At 43.1% G+C, this 23,782-nt stretch overlaps 1 protein-coding gene across 2 annotated transcripts in view; it reads right to left on the reverse strand.

Moving 5' to 3' along the window:
- Nucleotides 1–6,738: 6,738 nt before the first annotated feature.
- The window catches only part of CNKSR3 (CNKSR family member 3), a 66,211-nt gene continuing 49,167 nt past the window's right edge, over nucleotides 6,739–23,782 (reverse strand). For both annotated transcript variants that reach the window (XM_033144032.1, XM_033144033.1), the window contains exons 7-13: nucleotides 23,044–23,103; nucleotides 17,649–17,717; nucleotides 15,963–16,109; nucleotides 13,822–13,946; nucleotides 12,293–12,501; nucleotides 11,102–11,191; nucleotides 6,739–8,905 (exon numbers count right to left, since the gene is read on the reverse strand). In XM_033144032.1, coding sequence (XP_032999923.1) covers nucleotides 8,607–8,905; nucleotides 11,102–11,191; nucleotides 12,293–12,501; nucleotides 13,822–13,946; nucleotides 15,963–16,109; nucleotides 17,649–17,717; nucleotides 23,044–23,103 — 999 coding nt within the window. In that variant the 3' untranslated portion in view covers nucleotides 6,739–8,606. The remainder of the gene's footprint in view (nucleotides 8,906–11,101; nucleotides 11,192–12,292; nucleotides 12,502–13,821; nucleotides 13,947–15,962; nucleotides 16,110–17,648; nucleotides 17,718–23,043; nucleotides 23,104–23,782) is intronic.

The raw sequence follows: 23,782 nt of genomic DNA on the forward strand, positions 1-23,782 counted from the left end.
TATCACATCCAGAAACCTCTGAATTGCAGTTAATGGAAAAGTACATACAATCCTGCTCACAGGAGCTAAAAGCAGCTTTTCCTATGATGGTTTGTCAATTTAGATCTCATACCATTTATATCACTTACCCATGCAAAATGGAGTTCCTTTCCTCAAAAAAAAAAAAAAAAACAGAATGAGCAGGTTGCATCCTTAAACCCAAGAAGTCGGGGGTCGGGGAGAACTTAGATTGAGTTATATGTGTGGACTTGTGCTATACCCCAAGACAAGGGGAACCTTGATAAAAGGCTGTTCCCTCTTCCAGAAGCCCACATCTGACTTGGAGTCAAACCAGGTACTGGATGATGCAATATGACTTTCTTTCAGGCCTGCTGCTCCACAGGCCAGCTTCCACCACATCCCAGGTTACCCCCCACAAAATGTAGTCTTTCTGTAGATCTCCTCCTGTTGTGGCTTCTGTATGTTGGCTTTAACAGTCTTAATTCCAGGACTCCAGTGCTTCTTGGAAGATGACTAAACCTATAATACTGCTATTCCCTCCTTGGCCTCACTCAGTAGGGCTTCAGGGAGAACCTGAAAATGACCTCTGGCAGGGGAGTAAGGGCCAAGCCACCGTTCTTAGAGGCCTGACTAATCTCTGGATTTCCACTGCCCCTCCTCCTGCTCCTTCTCCCAGGTATTTTATAACCCTTCAAGTTTATCCACCTTTCATTCTGGCTGCAGGTCTGCGGCTGTGCTCCTTCTCGCCAACAGCCAGATGAATGAGAGGGCCCTGCCCTGCTCCTTCTAGCATAGGTGGAGCCTCCAGGCAGTGTCCAGGTACAGTCTTCTCAGGAGCCATTGCTTGGTTGGTGCTCGGTGGTGAGAACTGGGACCTATTTATAGCATAAAGACCACCCCTGCTGGTTTTTCAGAGAGGTTTTGTCTCATTTAAACACCTTCATTTCACAAGTTGGCTTTCAGGGAAGGAAAAACACACGCGTATTGGAAGAAAGTATTTGGTTTCCCTCTCGTCGAGTAAAGCTTTCCATTTCTGCCATCTGTTTCCTGATTTGGAAGAACTTTGGCTTCTTTTTTCCTACCTGAACCTGAACAGAATGCTGCTTTCAAATCATGGTTATGAAAGAGGAAACAGAATACTAATTCGTTTCCTAGATTCTGAGGAATACACTTGCATAAATTGCTGTTGGTGGCTAGGGTTGACACGGAAACCCATCCTTCCAAAACAAAATTCTTTTCTAGATCCATGGACATTTCATGCATCTTTTACCTGACAAGACAGAAGTACTGTTCTTGGGGGACAGGAGGAGGGCAGGTGTGGAGGATTCCCTGGTCCTGAATGGGGTAACTGTGCCCCTGAAGGACCAGGTGCGCAGCCTGGGAGTCATTTTGGACTCACAGCTGTCCATGGAAGCGCAGGTTAATTCTGTATCCAGGGCAGCTGTCTACCAGCTCCACCTGGTACGCAGGCTGAGACCCTACCTGCCCGCGGACTGTCTCACCAAAGTGGTGCATGCTCTGGTTATCTCCCGCTTGGACTACTGCAATGCGCTCTATGTGGGGCTGCCTTTGAAGGTGACCCGGAAACTGCAATTAATCCAAAATGCGGCAGCTAGACTGGTGACTGGGAGTGGCCGCCGAGACCACATAACACCGGTCCTGAGAGATCTGCATTGGCTCCCAGTACGTTTCCGAGCACAATTCAAAGTGTTGGTGCTGACCTTTAAAGCCCTAAACGGCCTCGGTCCTGTATACCTGAAGGAGCGTCTCCACCCCCATCATTCAGCCCGGACACTGAGATCCAGCGCCGAGGGCCTTCTGTCTGTTCCCTCACTGCGAGAAGCAAAACTACAGGGAACCAGGCAGAGGGCCTTCTCGGTAGTGGCGCCCGCCCTGTGGAACGCCCTCCCATCACAGGTCAGGGAAATAAACAACTACCTGACATTCAGAAAAAACCTGAAGGCAGCCCTTTTTAGGGAAGTTTTTAATGTTTGATATTGTTGTATTTGGTTTCTGTTGGAAGCCGCCCAGAGTGGCTGGGGAAATCCAGCCAGATGGGCGGGGTACAAATAATAAATATTATTATTATTATTATTATTACTTTACAAGGTGCAAGGATTAACAAAGTTCCTGGTTCCTTTTAGACGAGAGAGAGCCCACTATTGCCAGTATCCCCATTTACTTTTCTAGCTAATCAGAACAGCCTTATCTATAAGGCACATTCTGCAACTTGAAGGCTGCAATTATACGCACACTTACCGGTAACTTCCATAAGAATCCCAGTGAACTCAATGAAATATACTTTCAATGTATGTATATAATTGAGCTGAGCCCAACATAATACAGTATGTCTTCTTGCCAGGTTAGCTTCATGCCTTTGAGCAGCATGGACTCAGTGAAAGCAGGTTAGAGAAAAATGCTCTTTTACTTATTCCTTTTCAGATGAGTCTTGATCCACAAGAGACTTCCAGCAAAATACGCAATACTACATGTGATATACTCATGAGAAGATAAGACTCCCTAGAAAAGACCCTGATGTTGGGAAAGATGGAGGGCACAAGGAGAAGGGGACGACAGAGGATGAGATGGTTGGACAGTGTTCTCAAAGATACTAACCTGAGTTTGGCCAAACTGTGAGAGGCAGTGAAGGATAGGTGTGCCTGGCGTGCTCTGGTCCATGGGGTCACAAAGAGTCGGACACGACTGAACGACTGAACAACAACAACAACATGTGATATGCCAAAAAGATGAGGTTTGTTTTTTTAAAGGGTGGTGAAAGAACTTTCTCTTTAAGCAGAGGGAAAACGGAGCCTAAGGCAAATTCAAGACACTCATTTGAGATCATTTACTCCTCAAAAGGTTTGGCATAAAAACAAATCTTCCTAGGAACATAAATGAGATATGATTGTGCAATGAAGCTAATTATCTCTTAATATCTTTATTTTGGAAAGAGCTTTTCCACTAGAACTAACTCACCCAGTTTCCAATTTAAGCTTTGGGGAGTTTGTGGGGGGAGGGGGATACAGTGGTACCTCGGGTTACAGACGCTTCAGGTTACATACTCTGCTAACCCAGAAATAACGCTTCAGGTTAGGAACTTTGCTTCAGGGTAAGAACAGAAATCGTGCTCTGGCGGCGCAGCAGCAGCAGGAGGTCACATTAGCTAAAGTGGTGCTTCAGGTTAAGAACAGTTTCAGGTTAAGAACAGACCTCCGGAACTAATTAAGTACTTAACCAGAGGTACCACTGTATTTTGCTTTGGGAACTGTAAGAGTTGCTTGCTGCCAATTTGAGCTTTGTGGGGCATTTCAGTGCAAGTTTCCAGATTCGGTTTCTGTTAAACCAAATCCTCTTTTTTGTAGCTTTTCACGTGGTGCACTGAATGCCAAGTTTCCTTGTATTTATGTGTTAACCACCGAGGATGTAGGGCTGTGTTACAGATGTCCTCTATACCCAGGCTATGTGCATTCTGTCCTAAGAGCCAAAGAATTTAAAAAGTGATGTAAGTTATGTATTTTTTTTAACAGTAAAGGGTAACCAACATTTGGGGGGCAAATTTTGAGTGCCATACGCACCACGTTGCTTCTTTCCAGGTCCTCAGGACTACACTTCCCACCACATCCCCAACAGACAAAGAGAAAATGGTCCAAAAGTGGGCAGGGGGCACAGAGGCATTGGGCAGCCCCCTGGGAATTCCATAGTTATTTGTATTCTTTAATCAAATCAATGGAATGGGCAATAACACTGAAACTGCCCCTCCGGCCACTGGAAAGCAGCACTTATTCTGGTTTCTGAGATTTCAGTAGCCATGGACAACACTTCAAAAAATATTTTTGAAGGCATAAAAGGTAGAAACTGGGGGTTGTCAGTAAGTTAAAATTCTGCCCCTGGTCCCTCATTTAATCTACCAAAGTTCTGGATTTTAGGAGCTATATACTGGTGAATTAGAACAAGTCCCTTTAATTTATCCCTGTCTCCCTAAAAGGGTGATGAGACTGAGGGGAATAGTTTCAGAATCCTGCTTTCAGAGCCCCGGGCATTAGGGAGTCGCGAGATATGAAACTTTGAACTTTGCACCACACTTACCCAACCTGGTTCCCTCCATACGTTGTTGGTGGGATGATGGGAATTGTAGAGCAACACCTGGAGGTCACCTTGGCTACCCCCTGCCCTACACAGAAATTGTGCTACCAATGAGGTGTGGCATCACCACTTTTAATAATACTTCAAAATGCAAACAGCCCTCACCTAAATCCTTTTTTGTTGCCTTCAGTGATTTCTAGGAGTGGGACTTACGGAAACGCACACTTTTAGCTATACTCCACTACAGCTTCCATGCAGATTGATTTTGGTATGAATAGCTGGGTATGTGGAATAGCATGGGGGAGTGTGGATACTGGACACAACAATGTTTCTAAGCTTAAAAATTGTTAAGATATTTTTGTTCTGCTTGTCATTTGGCTGATAGTTTCATGCTGGTTTTCATGTTTTAATTGCTGCTCTTTTTACCTACTAGTAGTCATTTTAAACGCCTTGTTTGATGTATTTTACTGCCTTTTGCTAGCCACCTTAGAAGAATTTTACCCTAAAAGGACAGAATACAAATGTTATTTATTTTTTAAAGTGTTTTTGTTAATACAGAATTAGTTAACTTTCTGTGCAAGCAGGCTTCATGGTAGGAAACTTTTATTTTATATACTGATATACAAGGGAATTACTCTGAAGTCAATGGGAAATTGGGATGAAGTAGGGGCAGCTACTCCCGCTTCACATATGAGCATGCAATTCGTTACAAACAGTGGGTGAGAGGGTGTTAAATTTCTGCGGGTATGGGGTAGAATCATAGAGCTGGAAGGGAACACAAGGATCATCTAGTCCAACCCCCTGCAATGCAGAAATCTTCTGCCCAACGTGGAGCCTCGAACCCACGACCCCGAGATGAAGAGTCTCAACCCACTTGGTAGTAAAGCTGTGTGCTCCCTTCCTGCAGTGCAAGTGCCACTTCCAATATAGTTGGTGGGTATGTGCAAATTAAAGCCACCATGTGTACAGTGTATATCTGTCAATTGACTGGATCCCTACCAGCCACTCAACATCCCACTGCTGGTCAGATGAGAAACTACTATTTTATCGTTTTTCACGCAAAAAGTGTCCCGAAGCAACTTAAAGGATTGATGAAATGGAAACAAACCTGAAAGGCTCTAAAACCTCACATAGATAAATTCACCCACATGATTAGTCCCCAATCATTAATGTGGTTGCTGTATTCACGCACACTTCCATGGAGAGCTGACATCCTGCAGAAAGTTTCCACAATATGTGGGAGACAGTGAACAACACACACACACACACACAAATATATACACACACACCTACAGGGCCATGACTGTTAAGGCTAGCATATATGTGCACACACACACACACACACACACACACACAGGCAAGACTAAGCTGTGCTAGAACATACACCCAATTTGTAAACATGAGAAAATGCACTACAGTTTAGTGCTGTAATAAACTGCTTTATCGGGTCACTTTTCAGGTAGATACATTCCCTGCAAATGTTAACATGGTACCATACAACTTCTGCCCTTTGCTGGTTAGGAGAAATTATTTGACTGTGGGATTTGCCTCTGTAGAATGAGGCAAAAATTTCTCTTATTCTGTGTTTTCGTAAGTAGAGGAAGCAACAGTGAAATTTGTCAGAGGAGATACAACCATACCTTGTGTTGCGAACGCTCCGTGTTGAGTACGTTCGGGTTGCGTACTCCGCAAACCCGGAAGTGAAACACGGAGCGCAGACGCTTCTGCGCATGCCCATGCAGTCCGTGGATGTGCAGAAGTGTTCTGCGCAATTCGCGCATGCGCAGAAGTGCGATCTCGTGAGATCTTGTGTTTTCGCGCATGCACAGAGTGCTGCCCAGGTTGAGCACTGTTCAGGGTGAGAACGGCACCCCGGAATGAATTAAGTGCGCAACCACTGTACTAAGGTGTATTCATTCCAATTACAGATGTCAAAGCATCCTGCATTAGTGTTTTTGGTAAGGGTTATGCTGCGGGGGGGGGGGGGGTTATCTTCATGCCTCCTGCCTTCCTTAGCTGTTTTTCAAGGTCTCGTTAAAGGCCCTTGGAAACAGATCACAGAGAAGCAAAAGTACACCAGGAATCTAAATAAACCAATTAGAAGTTTGGCTCATCAATGACACCAAAGCAGCGACTTCTGTTTTGAGCATGTACTATCTCTATTGCCAGATCAAGGGAAAGAAGTTGTCACGGGTGGTGTCAAGGAGTCCTGCCTAATGCTTTTGAGAGCTCTTCTTCTAAAAACATTGCAAAACCAGGATCAGAGCCTGTCGTGGCACTTTAGATGGATTGCATATTAGGAGTGGCAAATATTACACATATCACGTGTTATTCTAACCTTGCAATCTAAGGGAGACAGCCTGAAAAATACGAGTTTACCTAATGTAAATCAGTGTATTGCTGGAAAGATTTAAACCTGGGACTTCTTGGTTCACAACTCAGTGTCACAGCCACCTTCTCTCATGTGAAACAGTTTCAAACAATTCATGTGGTGTTTCCATCTTGGATGACAAAAGAATTAAAGACAGGCATGAACATATTCATTCTTTCCTGAGAACAGAGGTTACTTCCTGAACTGGATGAGAAATTTCAGGCTCAATTAACTAGGTGCTTCAAAAGCAAGTTTGTTGAGAGAGAGAGAGACCGACCATTTTCTTAGTTACATCTTCCTTTATCATTATCTGAGGGAGATATTTAGCTTATATTTGAACTTCATACAATACACCTCACTTTATACTTTATACTTGCCTGGATCTTCAAAGAAAAAGTGAACTGCAATTTCAATTACATTTGGGTTTGTTTGTTTTACTCCCTCTTTTTAATTGAAACCACAGAGTTTTGAATACTATGAGAAAACATCACCAAGATGCAGAATGGCTGCACTAGCTTTGGTGAAGTTTGCTAGGCTGGTACCAATGGCCACTTTAGCTTGAAAGGTAACTCAAGTTATGTCACTGTTTTAGCTTGTTTGTGAAAAACAGGATCAAATTTAGTTATAACCATATGCATGCTTTTAATGGTAAAAATTTGTGCAAATCCATTCAACCTAGTATGGTTGAGACAGTTTCCTAGACAGTTAATTTAACATCTGTCTCCCCATGCTTGTTATAAACTGCTCAAGAAAGCTTGCCGAGATCACATTTATCATGTTAGACAGCAGTGTAAAATGTGATGAATTCCTTTCATCAGTGTAGATGGTGCTGTTTTCAGACCATTCAAATAACTAATTTAATGGGGAAAGAAACTTTTTTTTTTGCCTTGGCTAATTAGTAGCCAGTGATGTCAGAGAGAAATGTAAAAGCTGCATAAAAGGTTAAGTTTTTTTTAAGAAAAAGAAAAGAAAGAAAGCATAAGTTAAATACTTTTAAATTATTTTAAACAAGATGTTCTTTGTGGGTCTCTAACAAAAACAAACAAACCCCTCTTTCCTACATTTGCTTTGAAAACGAATTATTTGCATCCAAACACTTCTTGCAAGTTCTCCCTTCCACAGACCACCCCAACAATCACCCGATGCTACTAATTTAATGATGGCAAACAGTTCCTTCCCCAATGCTTTGAAAGAGCAAACTGCCTTACAAAAAATGTAACTCATCACAAGTCAGCCTTTAAAGCCCAAATAATATAAAAACCAGTTCAACCTTGAACCACAGTTGATGTTCCAGAAGCTTGCAGGGATTGCTTTCAGAAGAATACTTTGGTTAACAGCTATTCAGTCTTAATCATAAAAAAGCAATAAGATATATTCATTTTTACCATTGTCACTTGAGATGCATTTCCTTGGCATGTTGTAGCAATCCATGTCCTAATTGGATGAGTATTGCAGCAATTCAGGGAAGAATAGTTTAACTGTACTAAGATTTTAATAACTGGAGGATCAACCAAAATAGCCTCACGTTTGTAACTAATCAGAACAAAGGAAGAAACTGCATTTTATTCCTGACAACAGTTGAGTCGTCTCCAGTCACTTGCAGTGCAACCACGTTGCTTAAAAGGGACGAGGGAGGGGAAAACCTCCCCTTTTCTTCCTTCTTGGTCAGGATTGCAGCGTAGGAATCCATTTTTTGCTGAGTGCTACATAGTCTGCAGATCCAGTAGGTTGCACAGCATCAGAGTCTTGTAGCAAATGAAGTGCCACCAGGCCTCATTACAATGCAGAGATTGCTTCTGCGTGGGTCATGCGGATTTCAGGTCAGCAGTGACCTCTGATTCACTCGAGCCTGATCGGTTTTTCTCCAGAGGACTGAATCTCCCCCTCCACCCTTGGGCAGGTAGAAAAATGCTACATCTTGCGATCTTTCTCCTCCTGCTCCCCCTTAAACAGACGCCCTCTCTCCAACTCCAGTGAATCTCGAGACAGAAACATTGGGGAAAGGGCAAGCTTATCCAGGGGGACAAAATAAAATAGAATGCAAAAAACTGCTCAGTAACTCTGTGGGTACTGCAAAACCATTTGAAGGTGGAGGGGAAGAAAAGGCACTTAATATCAAATACCCTAGAAAGTCATAACGCAGCCAGTTAACTCAGTGAGTCAATAACTTGAGTCTCGTAATCCAGCTGACCAGCAGGGAGCGCTCTGTGGAGGAGGATTTCGTGGAGGAGGTCACCGGGGGCTTCTTGGCTCCATCCTCCTGGAAAGGGATCGTCGCACTGTTGTGAAGATCCACATTAACAAAACACCTGCTCCCCCTGATGTAGTCTGCTCCCCTCACTAGCTGCCTTTCCGCCACAGGCCTGGAAAACGGGTGCTGAAGCGGGGAACTTTCTTCAATGATGGGCGGGATTCTCTCATTGCTGAAGTACCGGCAGAGGGCATTTTCACCTGCAACGAACGAAGAAAATACACACTTATCAAACCTTGCAGAGCCAGCATAAGGAGATGCAGAAGAGAGAGTTTCAACACCTCCAGCCAGTCTGAAGTTTTGGTGAACTGCCCCACACAGATTCTCCCCCCCCCACCATCACCTCTCTCTAAGATTACTCAAACTTGCGTTCTGCTCTTCACCTCCATTTTACTTACTGAGGATTTGCGTTTTGCTTTAGGGCTAAATTATAAAGGTACATGCAAGTACTTGCATTAAAATCCTGGTGGAAACAAGAGCTTTGGGAAGAGGCAGTTTGGAGCAGAGAAGTGGGCAGAGTTGGGTGTTTAATCCTTCACCCACAACTTCTCCCCTGGAACTCCCCCAGCAGCTGTTTAGGCAAGAATTGTAGGGAGAAAAGTTGCGTGCCTTTCAGCCTTTTTAGAGAAACGGTAAGAGGGAATGTGACAGAGGTATAGAAAATTATACATGGCATGGAGAAGGTGAACAGAGAGCCGTCCCGTCCCATCCCATCTCCCTCTCTCATATGACTAGAACTCAGGGACGTCACATGAATCTGAATGTTGGAAGATTCAGAACAGACAAACGAAAGTGCTCCTTCACACAGCAAGTAATATCAAAGACTACCAACTCAGATGGCTTTCAAAGACGATTAGAGAAATTCAGGGAGGGTAAGGCTATCAATGGTTCCTAGCCGTAATAGCTATGTTCCGCCTTTAAATGCTGGGGATCACAAGGGGAGAGTGTGTAGCTGCCCTTAGGTCCTGCTTGCTGACTTCCCACAAGCATCTGGTTGGCTACTGCGAGATGCTGGACTAGACGGGCCCTTGGCTCAATACGGTATAGCTCATAGGTAGGTGGGTGTTTCCTCATACAACTTTCCAAAGTCCCATTCTCCTCACTCAAAATCACCACTATCCCTAAGATTTGCAGCCATTTTGCTTTCAGTGCACCATATTGTATGTAACATGGATTGTCTCTCACCTGCTTCAAAGCCCTAGAACACTGCTAAAATTATTTTTTTGTGTAAGCTGACTCTAGTGCTTTAGGGTACAGCGTTAAGGGGCAGGAGGAATAACCTCCCTCTCCATGAAATAAATCCCTGTATGTTGCGCTCCTCAACAATGTAGTGGTTTTCTCCCTACGCTAGTGTAGCTTAGTTTATGGTGACTGGCACTTACAGAAAGCGAAGCAGATTTGGCTCTCAGTATAAAGTAAATGAAGATGGACCTCTGTGCAGTAGAGAACAAACACGGTTTCACACTGGCTATATAACACTTACCTTTGTCTCAGATGTTGCAATACAAGGCAAACAAAAGCAGTAATGACTTTTGAAAGTCCCTCACCTGTCTGCGAAGGTGTGCATTGAGCAACATATATGAGTGGCTAATCACTACATCCATGATTTGTAGCAATACGGAAGTCGTTCAGAGGCTCTGTGTGTGTCACCTATTCTTACAACGCGCATGTGCGTTTTTGTCAAGTCAGATATTAGCTCATGTCTTTTAAGGACAGATAAGGAGGATTGTGGCGCAGAAGCATATAGGCTGAATTGCACTGCAAGGCAAGCTTATGCTGCAGGCAACCATCTCTTTCTATTCATTCCATGGGCACAAGCAAACCAGGTCCCAGCTCGCATTGTCTTAGATAGAGATCACCTGGCCAATTTTACAATGTGTAGGAATGGAGCAGAAGAAAACAGGAGAGAAAACCAGTACTCTGGTACTGTGCTTTAAAGTCAGATAATGAATCCTTGGCCCAGAAAAATTTGCCAGTGCCAGCCTAAGGTTTAGAGGAGTTTTCCATAATATACCTAGGAGCAACCAACCTACTTCAGAGCCTAACAAAGAGGTGTCACCCTACTGTCAAGGGATACAATGGAATTAAAAGCCTCTGAAGACTTATACTAGACCATCCTAATAGAAAATTGACCCAACTGAGATTTGTTAAAAACAGCAACATCTAACCTGTGGACCCAGGTGGGCCACCTCTTTACAGGAATAAAAAGGACCAAAGTTTTGTATTTCAACAACTAGGATCCCCACTTCTGATTTTACTCATGGCAAACACACAAGAGGATGTTCAGAATTTAGCAAGGTTTAACTGCACAGTGGACCCTTCGCTACAAGCCAGGGTAGTGAATGTACGGACAAGTGCATTTAAGAAAGCGGCTGTCCTAGAGCACAATTCTTTACCTTTTCTCCCCATTGCTCGGGGCCTAGAGAAAGGTTCTACACCTCCCAGCCAGTTTCCATCTGCAGGCATAGACAATGGGCGAGGTTTTCCTAAAGGCAACACAGAAGGGGTTTCAAGAAAACAGTGCTGAGTTAACTTCATATTAGCTGATCTCAATGACAAACACAATGCAAAGAGTTTACACAATCTATTCAAAATAGGAAGAAGCTAACTGAGGTGCAATACTAGCAAGTAACAGGATGTCTAATAAGTTTGGACTTGTAGCAGCTGCTCTGGCCTGTAGGGATGTGGGACCAGTTAAGATGGCCTGCCTCCAGAAACTAATGGAAGGTTTCCAACAGACAGAGCCAGCAATTCTGCTAGGGCTCTCAGCTCTGTGTGGAATGATGATATGAAAAGGGCCATCAACACAATCGCTTCTGGGGTTCCTCTTTGGAATGCAACTTGGTTTACTAAGGAACTGCAGGTGACAAAACAAATCCAGAGATGGCTAGAGCGCAAGTGGTGTAAAATTTGTTCTGAAGCCGACTTGGAAACTTGCTAGGGCACATAAACACACCTATCAAGTAGCAATGGAGGCAGCTAAGAAGCTTTTCCATGTGGTCCAGAGGCTTGTCAACCCAAACGTGGGGGTTGGATCTCTGGAGCCAACTATGAATGATTTGCCCAACACTTTGAGGATGAAGTCACTCAACTCCATAGCAATTTGGATGCCACAGCTGCGGTAGAGTGATGTGTCTTGTGGGATCATTTTTCAATTGATGTGGCCTGGTGATGGGACAGGATACGTGTGGCTATCTTGATCTCTGCCCATCCTGGCTGGTGCCTGTCATCCTAAAAGAAGTGGCAGTGTGTCCACTCCTTAACAAGCAGGTCCTTCCCTGCTATCTGCTCCCAGTGGCTGGTACTTAGCGACAGATTTGGGGACCTAATTTTCAAGCCTTTGCTTTACATTTGAGGTTTTGTCACATACACACTCCAACACCCTATACCAAGCATAAGCAAACTTGGCCCTCCAGATGTTTTAAGACTAAAACTCCCATCATCCCTAGCTAACAGGACCAGTGGTCAGGGATGATGGGAGTTGTAGTCCCAAAACATCTGGGGGGCCAAGTTTGCCTATGTCTGCCCTATACACTCTGATGCACACAGCTTTTCTCCTCAGCTGATCCATGTAACAATTTACTCACCATAGGACTGTGTTTTTTCCCTCATCTTTGCAGGAAAAATATTTGCTTCCATGGAATAGCCAGGCAATGGATCGGAATCGGTAAGTGTAAACCTTCTCCTCCTGCATTCCTGATCCAGGAAGGAATTGGGAGATTCCGCACCTTTGGAACCAGGTAGCGGTTGTTTAGGTTTGCTGCCTCCTGCATAAACAAAACTCCCCTTCTCATCCCTGCAAAGATATAGGAACTTGATTAGCAATGAAAATATAAGGCACTGTGATTCTGCACTCATGGAGGGTCCTTACTACTGTTGAGAAGAAGTGGGACTTTATAGCTGTTCAAGATTTGGCCAAAAAAAAGTAAAAGGAGTGAAGACATAATCAAGGGTGCATGAGCTGGGTCCTACAATTCTGCACAAGTGCAGAAAAAGCATAAACTGTACTACTAGACCAGGGGTCCCCAAACTAAGGCCCGGGGGCCAAATGCAGCCCAATCGCCTTCTAAAGGCAGCCCGCGGACAGACTGGGAATCAGCGTGTTTTTACATGAATAGAATGTGTGCTTTTATTTAAAATGCATCTCTGGGTTATTTGTGGGGCATAGGAATTCATGTTTTTTTTTTCAAAATATAGTCCGGCCCCCCACAAGGTCTGAGGGACAGTGGACCAGACCCCTGCTGAAAAAGTTTGCTGACCCCTGTACTAGGACAATGATTCTGCTAAGAATGTTGATTCTTCCCTGAAAGCAAGCTCCTAAACAGGACGCTTGAAGATATGTGGGCCATCAATAGACGCCAGAGAGGTGGTTAAACAAGGTTTCTGTGATCTGGAGTGAGTCCTAAGCACTCTGCAATTCAGATTGCAGGATTAACAGCACCTGAATACATCATGCAAAATAGTCAGAATTTTCAGATAATAGATTACTTCCACTTGTGGGGCTGACCTTAAGGCTGGTCCAGAAGCTGCAGCTGGTGCAGAATGCTGTGGCTAGCATGCAGTGAGGAGCGACCTGCTGCTAGTGTGCAATGCTGCTGTTAAGGGATCTGTACTGACAGCCAGCCCTGGTGCATAAAGCCCTAAGCAACCTAGAACCTGTTTGCCTAACAGACTGCCTTCTGCCATCCTGCTTGAATCCTTATGTTATCCAGCATGGCCCTAAGACACCCTAGAAATTTGTTTCATGTGTACCCGGGGCAGAGTTTTTAGGGCGACAGCATTCACACTTCAACATACACTCCCCATGGTAATTAGGTTGGCACCAACCATTTGTTCTTTTAGGTCATTTTCTTAAGACTTTTTATTCAATAGGGCATTTTCATAGTAGCATTGCTGAATATTGTTCTTGTTCGTTTTATATATGGATTCAATATATTTTATGGGTGTGAATTTTGCATTTGGTTTCTCTCTCTATCTCTCTCTCTCTCTCCTTTTTCTTACACCCTGCCATGATATTTTAGAATGGTGAGCAGTTTATAAATATTCTACATCAATAAACAATAAATCTAAAATAAAGGCATTAGGTAGGTTAAGCATTAGGTAGGTATTGGCATACCGAGGGGCATATGGAATAGATGGCGGTGGAGGTATGTAAAGGTCCAGAATGGCTGGTTTCTCTTTCTTCAGAGAAGCATCCATGGTGCTTTCAGGTGACTGGGTAGTAGTTGCAGGTGGGCTGGTCTGCAGTGAGAAAAACAACAGGTAGTTGCTTAAGTAAATTAGACATACACTGTGCAACTGGCCCTTTCCATCTACAATATTATAACATTCCTCCTCTCACCTGAGCCATTGGAAACAGACACATTACTTCTTGTTTTATGTTTACTGATTGTGCTTCGTTTTCCTTAGCTGCCTAGGGTTGTTAAAAATAAGGCTACATGTAACAATTTACGGTAAACGTGGCTGTGTAACTCCAGGCACCCTTGGAAGAAACCAATAACCTGTATCCAAACCAAAAATCTGCAGTTTGTTGTTTTGTTTACTGCATTTCCAAATTAATAATAGTAAGCTGCTATACCCTGGAACCGTAGAAATGACTTGCTGAAGAAAACGAGCCCCTTGAGGCTTTTGTGAGATATTAAATATATGTTAATAACTTCTCTTAATTTTCCTTCCATGTTTTCTTAATGATCTTCCACATACGTTCCAAGGCAATGCACAAAATCTAATAAAAACAGTTACAGAATAAGCACAAAACACAACAGGAGATGAGTTGAAAAACAATGCACAGCGGACACCTATGGCAGAGACCTGTTCATCAGCACGGAAAGCTAAGAAACAGCTACACAAGCACCTGTTTAGCACGTTCTTGCAGAGCAACAGCTTCAATAGTGCACAGACAAAAGTGGTGGGAACTGTAACTGCACCTATAAGCAATTCATTTATTAGCTTCCTGAAAGTGTCAAACTACTCCCTTAACATTACTTGCTCAGCCTCAAAATCATCATCCTCTTAAAGCTATTAATCCTCATTTCTTTTCCACACCCTTTCTTTCTCTCTCACACACAGATGCCACAACATCCCAATTCTGCTGATGTTGGCAACTGGCAAATGCAAACACCACCATGAAAACAAAAGGGGGGAAATCACACAACTCAGCTAGGCTACAAAAGAACACTGGATAAAACTGCTCTTTTAGAAAACATAATCTCCCATCATTAGTTTTCCAGCCCATCGGGAATTTACTGTTTACTTCTAGAATTCATCAGTCCAAAAGATTATAAGCAACTCAGCCCCAAATGGCCTCACTATAAGTTATCTGTCCTGGTAAACAGGATCCTTCAGGGATTAAAGAAAAACCATCCCTCTCCCCCTCTCTTCAAGCCCCGGCTGCCTTGTTTCTTTTGGTATATTAGAAAGCTAAGGTAATTTAATGGAAAAATGAGATTTCACAGATTCTTTTGTTATCAACTACCCTTTCTATCCTGGCTGCAAAACTAGTTAAATTAGTCAATGCAAAATTATGAAAATACATTACCATTGAGCTTCAGTGCTTTCACAAGGGCTATTTGTATATGCGCATTACAACAGAACTCTAGTGCAAGAATTGGCTTACTGTCATTTTCCAAGCTCAAATAGATAGGTGGTATGACCTAATAAAGGCCAAAGTTGGTTGGGCCCAAGAGACTATACCCATTTCACATCCCACTAAAATCTCTAAGATTTGAACATTCTATCCGGCTGTTCCTTACCAAAGCCTGAGCATCTTCAAGAATAAGCACAAAATTTGATTTAAATCATGCAGAAAATGCATGGCACAATACAGTCCTTCTTGGAGAAAACCACTTCAGACTGAAAGGGGAGGGAAGAAATCACTGGGAAGCATGACAGAGGGCAAGACAAGACTAAAACCTTGTTCCCCAACATGCTTATTTACCCTCTTTTAAACAGAAGACAATTAAAATGTGTAGCCCCATATTTGCAGTCTGAACAGGTACAGTCCAAGGAGGACTGTACCATGTACTTGTTTTGCATGCTCAATCAATTCAGACATTTGGGGTGCCTTTCTTATGGCTAGGAACAGGACAATACCAGTTCCTAAGTTTTAAGTGACTAAAATAATGATTATTTTTTTTAACATTCTGCTCCCCACCCTTAATCTTCAAGAAAGGAAAGAATATTCATCAATAAATGAGCAAACAAAATAGAATTAGTGTAAAGGAGCGGGGGAAAGAGCTCTGTATAACTGTATGTTACCTGAACAAGTGGTGGTTTCCACCTTAGGTTTTTGAGTGGCGCAGGAGTAAAATTAAAAGAGCCTGTATGGCGTTTCTTCACTAATAGAGTAACACCAGAAGGATTCTCACGGAGCTTCCTCACAAGGTTCTTCAGCTGCCATCCCACCTTCAAAACAAATCAGACAAACCAACACTTGTGTTTACTGCCCGACATCAGAGGCATGTAGATCAAATTATCTTCTATAATGCTGGTGTGGAAATCACTGTTCACTGCAGAATTATGAGCTCTAGGTTTGGCCATCATCCAGAAGCTTTTAAAGACTTCTCCGTTAGTGTGGGCTTTTGGAGGCTAGGGTAAAGGTGCTATAAAAATGCAGAGTTTCAGTGAACGCTGTCTTCTAGCCTGTAGCCTTTGAGATGAGAGAGATACATATAAATATGTAGGGTGTTTTTTGTTTTGTTTTTTGCCAATTGGGTATAAAAATGGGGTGGGGGTTGGCTAGGCACTAACACCATCGCCCCTGGAGCTACATTAGATATTGTTAACTGACCTATTGGTAAGCTTTTTTGCTCACTTACATCTTTTCACATATTACAAATTAATCGTTAATTGTTCACTTGTTAGTGATGTGACACTATGGTGGATTTTTAAAATAAATTATTACAATTTAAACAGTTTATTTTCTGTGAGCTGTTTTGGGCATAAATGCATCTATGGAATATGGGGCACATGTAAACAAGCTGCCAATTACTATGATAGTGAGTTGGCTCATTTAAGCAGGGAAGAGTTATTCCGGCCCCCAAATCAAAGCCCTAGCACTTAATTTTGGGATGAGGAGGGTAGACAGCACATGGCCCCCAAATCAGTAGCAGTGACTGCTGAGCAGTGGAAACCTTCAACTGGCAGCAAAGGAACAGTCTGCCATCTTCCCTACCTCACCCATTCTAGCCCCCCTCAAAGGCACAACTTTGTGCAAATGCCTAGAAAGGGTACTCACAGGAAATGGCTGTCATCAGCTCAACCAACCCAGGATAAACCTGACTAAACAAAGAAACAGTTCTAGATGCTGGTATTGCTTGACTGTTCAGCCCAAAATTTTCCAGAAGAGTCGTAACAGCAGACTCTTCTGAATCTACCTGCTTCCATGAAGGACGTTGCAAGCTTTGTGTGGAAGAAAGTATACAACAAGAAGGATGGAGTCTTCCTTACTTCTGTTTCTTGACCTGACTTCCACCCACTTTAAGTTGGTCCTACCTTCAGAAATCTATAGTTATGTTCCAGGCCCACACTTAGTAAACTTCTCATTTGGTGAGCCCTATAAAACATCTAATCATTCTTAAATAGCCTCAGTACTTGATGTTTTCAAACTGAATTGCATTTCTCAGGGGGGGGGGTTATTTAAAAAAACAAGCTTAAGGGAATAAACTGATGGAAAGCTCATTCTTTCCTTAATCAAAATGTTTTATGACCAACCTTTTATAAAAAGTTCTAGCTGAATTTGTAACATGAACTTGCTATTCTAGCGATTACTGCCTTAATGGGAAAAGCACCATTCCAGCATTACAACCCCACCCCCCACTCAAGAATTTAATTGAAAAGGTCAGTCACTGGTAAATGAAGATAAAATCTGTCTTGTGAGCTTGCTCACACTCTGAAAATTGCTTGGCTAAAAATAAAGGGAAACAAGAAATGCCCTTTACTCACCACAGTCTGGCTATTCACCTGGATCACTTCATCGCCTGCATGAATTTTCTGAGACCTATCAGCAGGAGACTGCAGAGGACAAAAAGAGGAGCGCCGAGATTTTCATTGCTTTGCCACTTGAAAACTTCTAAACAGCTGCTTAGTTGGTTTTTTTTAAAAAAAAATTAAAAACTTCAGGATGACCTTGACAGAAAAGCTATGCAGATAGACATGCCTGTGAGATTTCTATGCAAATTACAGCTGCCATCTCCATCACTAGACATCACAACTATCAATTAAATAACTAGCAAAAGGCTGGTTGATATGGCAGGTGAAGTGTGAGAGCAGGAAGGCCTTGCCTGAGAACATGGAACCCAGGTGGTGGTAGGTTCACATCATTAAGTGTGTGGCACTGAGGACCGGATCACTCAGCATTTTCAGATGGAGGGCAGGTTTTGCTATCAGCTCAACAATGCACCATAATGCCGCTCTTTGCCATTCGCTCCTATAGGGACAACTAGCCATTTCCTTATATTGGAGATCATCACTGGGAGCAGCCAGTGGTGACCACGCCACTAACTGAGAATAGCACCTGCTTCTATCTACATAGCCCCACCTTTATATTTGCATAGCCACGCCTTAGGTTCTATTTCAAGGGCTCCTCTATATAGTGCAAGTGAACGTTTGGGATTGGCGTATTGTTTCAATACGGAACAAAAGGAGCAGCAAGTGCCCTAAACTGTTGAAAACCACCCCATGATCTTAATCAATAAACCCTTAATCAGATTTTAGATGTTGAGCAAACAAAACAAAAGTTTGCATAAGGTCTCAAACTCTGCTGTGATTTTCTGCTGCCAAAAGCAAAAGCTCCTTTTGGCTAACCTGGCTTGTCCTGATGCAAGAGGTCAAGCAGAGCTTCAGCAGGAACAGGTTTTGTACCATCGAAAGGACGAGTAATGCAAAACTTAATCCTTGTCACACAGGTGTTAAAGGGACAGGAGTCGCAGGAAAGGAACTTCTTTGGCTATACCGTACTATCCGTGACTGTTTGTACAACTAGGCCTGCGCTGTCCATTCCAGTGGTGACTGGGGACCATTGGGACTGGCAGGGCAGAGTTCTGTAAGCCAGCTGAGTTCTACAAGCAGCAACACTGAGACCCAAGGAGGAGAAAGCTTGCAGGCAGTGCCGCCCCACAGACTGGTTGTAAGTAAGAAGGCAGGCAGACTGAGGTTGGTGAGGCAGCATCTCATTCACCATAACAGACCAGCCTCCACTGGTCCACTCTTACTGGCAGGAGCTGTCCAGGATTGCAAGTAAAGGTCATCCCCATCCTTTAGCTAAAGATACCAGGGATTGAACCTGGGGCTCTCTGTGTTTCCACTGAACAACAGCGCCTCCATGAAGTCTCTTTACACCAGGAACTGGCAAATATGCTCTGACTGCCAGAAAGGGAGGGGGGGGATAAAGACAAAACCAACCCACCCACCCCAAACTGGGAATAAACCTCTAGGAGTGCTACAAGCTTCCAACCCAACAAGCAAGACATAGAACACGTAGTAGAAAGCCTTTTCATTCACACAAACACACAGTAAGCCAGCTTCAGACACTCTGAAATCTGTAATTTTTTATGTACAGTGGTACCTCGGTTTAAGAACAATTCAGTTTACAAACTCCGCAAAACTGGAAATAGTGTCCCAGTTTGAAAACTTTACCTCGGTCTAAGAACAGAATCTGAACGGTGGAAGGGCACCGGCGGCAGGAGGCATCATTAGGGAAAGTGCACCTCGGTTTAAGAACGGTTTTGGTTTAAGAACAGACTTCCGGAACGGATTAAGTTTGTAAACTGAGGTACCACTGTACTGCTTAAGAACATACATTATTAAGCAGAATGTTTAATAAATAAAATATCCTGTTTGGGGTTGTTGTTTTTAAAGTAGTTACTGGCTGATGCAATCACATCACTTGTGTGTCTAAGGGAAATTCTAAGCTATATGAGTCACATGTTCACAGTCAGCAGTTGATGGTGCTACAATCAAGTGACAACATGCACAGATTTTACCAGAGTCAGAGAACCTCAGGCCTCCCAGATGTTGCTGGACTCCAAATCCCATCAACCCACATCCAAAGGTCAGGGATGATGGGAAGTTGTAGTCCAGCATTCACAAATTCCCCATCTCTATTTTAAACTGTTCTCACAGGTCCAACGGAGTCTTAGTATTACCCTGCATCACTTTCTCTAAATGCAAACTCGGGTGGCAAATGCCAACAGCTATTTGGCCAAAATGGGGCTACTGTGAAACAAGGAAGAGATATGAGCATGTTCAGGAGAACCCTGAGGTTTGCAAGGGACAGAAGAGAAGCCCAAGGGTGACCGAGCAGCCATGGAATACAGAGCTTTACTTGGAAAAGAAAATGGACTATCCTCAAGGGAGGCATGGCTGGCTGGCTCCCTAAGCAGAAGCATTCCTAACTGCAACATGTCGTCATGGGTCCCATTTGTCAACTCAGATTTTAAGGGAGACAGCTTACATATTTCTGTTGTGAGTCCTTGGATACAAATTCAAGCAATGGGAATGAGCCCCGGTCTGGGTTGCAAAAGAGTCACAAACCGAAATTCTTTTGACAGAATGAGAGAGAGAGAAGAACTGTTGCAAAAAAGGGGTGTTTTCATTACTTGTTGAGGCACAGCTAGGTAGCTACATGACACAGCCATGCTGAAAACCTATAAATCAGAGGAAGAGATTTAAGGCACAGCATGGACCAGGCAGGGACAGGGAGATTATCGCTTCCCCTACCTGAAACTGCTTAATCCAAGCACTTTTCTCCCAGCAGGGGTTACCTCCAAAACACAGGGCCAACCCAGGGGGAGGGGAGACAGAGAAGAGAAAAGTGGATGAAGCCATTTCAGAATGGGAAGTATGAAGGAAGGGAACAGCTTCCATATCTCACTTTAGAGCAGGCATCCCCAAACTGTGGCCCTCCAGATGTTTTGGCCTACAACTCCCATGATCCCTAGCTAACAGGACAAGTGGTCGGGGATGATGGGAATTGTAGTCCAAAACATCCGGAGGGCCGAAGTTTGGGGGTGCCTGCTTTAGAGCTACGTGCGCACACAACTTTCTATATAACAGTGACCCAGCTATATCGCATGATCTACCGCTGCCGTATACTTAGGCCCTGACAAAGCAAAAACACTAAGTGAGCCTTTCCCAACCTCGCTCTCTCCAGTTGTTTGCTGGACTCCAACTCCCATCAGCCCCATCACCATCACCTATGGCTGGGGATGCTGGGAGTTGCAGTCCAACATCTGGAAAGAACAAGGTTGGGGAAGGCTGAACTAAACCAACTGGAGGTTATAGCAGAAAACCCGCCGAAACTTTAAAAACCATTAAGAACAATAGATTCTAAGACCAACAGTTTTAGTTATTTCTGCTGCTATACTACTGAACACCATGTTTCTTTTGTTTTAAAACATGTCTCGAGCACACATGAAGCATTTTAGTTTGCATGTTCTGTACTGCTTACTCATCTAATAAAAAGCTTGCAAATTTAACTAGATTTCTCTTAATCGCAGGAAACATGCTGCAGGGTCAATTATGTGTACTGAAAGATAGAGGTGTTAAAAAAACAACTTTTATCACAAATATCCTAACTAAGCCTGTTGTCTGCCTTGTTAACTATCAGCAAGCAGTAGTTTTGGCACCTAAATATTACTCTGTTCTGTCCAGGACACAGCACTCTCCTGCAGCTGTTGCTATAAATGTCTCCAATGCCATTATGACCACTTCACATCCAGTGAAACTCCTGACATCCCACTCACAGAGAAAGGAAAAGGTACTAAGCTGATGCGTGACTCATACAACTGAAACAAATGTCTCATTTCCTCTGTTCCCTTATCAAGGGAAATGGAGGACAGGACAATCCCCTTGGGCTACCTGAGATGAGAACTGAAAACCTCATTAGGAAAGACTCCATCACCTTTCACCATCTGATCTGACGCATTTGGGGGAGGGGAGGGGGCAAAAACTACAGCAGCAGCACCTTCATGAAAGAAAGCTATTGGGAAAGTGAGGCAAGATGCCTGGGAAGACAGGGAACCTCCAGTGGACAACTCCCTTTTTCCTTGGAACGGAAACACCTATTTGGCAAAGAATCCAACAGACGATCTCTCAGAGTACGCAATCATAGACATCCAAAAATGTGCACTGCACATACCAAGGAATATCTGTCAGGATTACGAAAATCCGTTTGCAAAAGCTCTCAAAGAAACAAACAAGGCAGCCCTATAGGCTTGCATCATGAGAGTTTGCAAGATGACTGGAAAGCTCTGTTTGGGTCAGATCATTCCCACCAAAAGCAGGAAATCACAAGCCGTTAAAAACAACTGGGAAATCCTGTCACCTGACTGGAATCGGACACGTCTCACTCCTCTTGAACAACTCGAGAGCTTTAATATCTACCATCTCAGGCTCTACTTTATCTACACTATTGGATGGACAGTGAATGAGAAGCAGCAGCAACTGCAATGCCTAGTCTCCATGTCTGAAAGGAATCATTCTACTAATTGTAAATCACCGACTCCTGCAGTCCCCAAAGAAAGGAAGCTAGGATTTTTCAAGCAAGCTCTAAGAGAGATAAAGGAGATCCAAAGTTTTATGACTGCTAACCTGCTATCTTTCTTTCTGGGAAGGAGGGGATAAGTAACAATTTGCATGCTTATAAAATCCTGATATATATGTGCCAAGCAATCCAGGAACTTTATTCTAACTGTATCTCAGAAGTCATCAGATAATCCTTATTTTCATTCCCAACTCTGCCAAGCACTGCCTTTCAGTTCAGAAGAAATGTCATCCTCATTGTTGCTGCAATTATTTTCCACACCCCAATCAACACATTCAACCAGTCTTTCCCTTTTGACCCTTCAGAGGCTTTGCAATTAAAAAATATCTGTTTCTGTTATCTTGAAAATGTGTTTGTCCCAGGAAGCAAATGGAATCTTACATTCTACTACTAGTCTAAACATCCTGCTGCTGCTTTTATAAAGGACAGAGCACATTATGGAAGTACATATTTGCTCAGCCAGCATTTACTAGACCAAACACTATAAGCACTTTACTCAACAATAGTTCTGGTAATTCCAGTATTTCAAACCCCAGCGGCATTTTTAAACACTCTTTTCCATTTGCATACTGCAAACTGAACTAAGGGGTTGATATTAGACAAGCAGACACCATCAGACAAGCGCACACTTAATTACCACAGTCAATGATAAGTTAATGATAATGTTGCAAAACCCAAATAAATAAAAATATGACTTCAGAATCTGCTTTAATCAAGTTGGCTTCTTGGATCTCATCTTCATCTAAGATAGCTTTAATTAATTCTGTTTGGAGGAAAACGTTAAAAAATACTCACGTTTTCTGTTGTTCCAGTAACAACATGTAATCCATCGTAAGTAGATTTTATATACATTCCCTAAGATGGATAGTTAAAAAGATAAATTTAGCACAACAGTAATTATAGCACATCCACAATTATATTGAGGCTCTATAGAGACAACTATTTATGAAGAGCAACTTTCCCCATAATCCCACTCTGGCACCAGCCACAATGAAACACTGTTTAACTGTGTAAACCTGGTTACCAACTTTTTGGACTCACAGACACATTGAAGAAAATTGTCAGTGGCACCCAACACATACCGCAACCAAGCAGACACCACAAACTATTTACTGATATCAATAGAATGCTGCTTTCAGGTCTAATTTCAGCAAGGGGACATGCCAGGAGGCGGGGTGCTGTGGACACCAAGAAGTCCTCTGCGGGCACCATAACCGGCAACCCCTGGTATAAAAGGAGTGAGAGAATATCTCACTGCAGAGAGGGAAAAGTTCATCAATTCATACCCTCTTTTCTAATGGGAATTGCTTATTTTGAGTCTCATTCAACTCAATATAGAATAGCAAATTGACAAGCAGGATCTGATCTAGACAATTTTACTCCTAGGGTGACCTGGATAAAGAAAAAATATTGGATTTCAAGGCTGAGCCAAGGATTCCTTTTGGGTTTCCCCTTCAGCCCTTTAAAGAATTGCATGTGAAGGTAAAGAATTGTAGAGTTGGCAGGAACCATGATGACTGATAAGAATGCATCC

This window comes from Lacerta agilis, chromosome 3, assembly GCF_009819535.1.
Source record: "Lacerta agilis isolate rLacAgi1 chromosome 3, rLacAgi1.pri, whole genome shotgun sequence".
NCBI lineage: Eukaryota > Metazoa > Chordata > Lepidosauria > Squamata > Lacertidae > Lacerta > Lacerta agilis.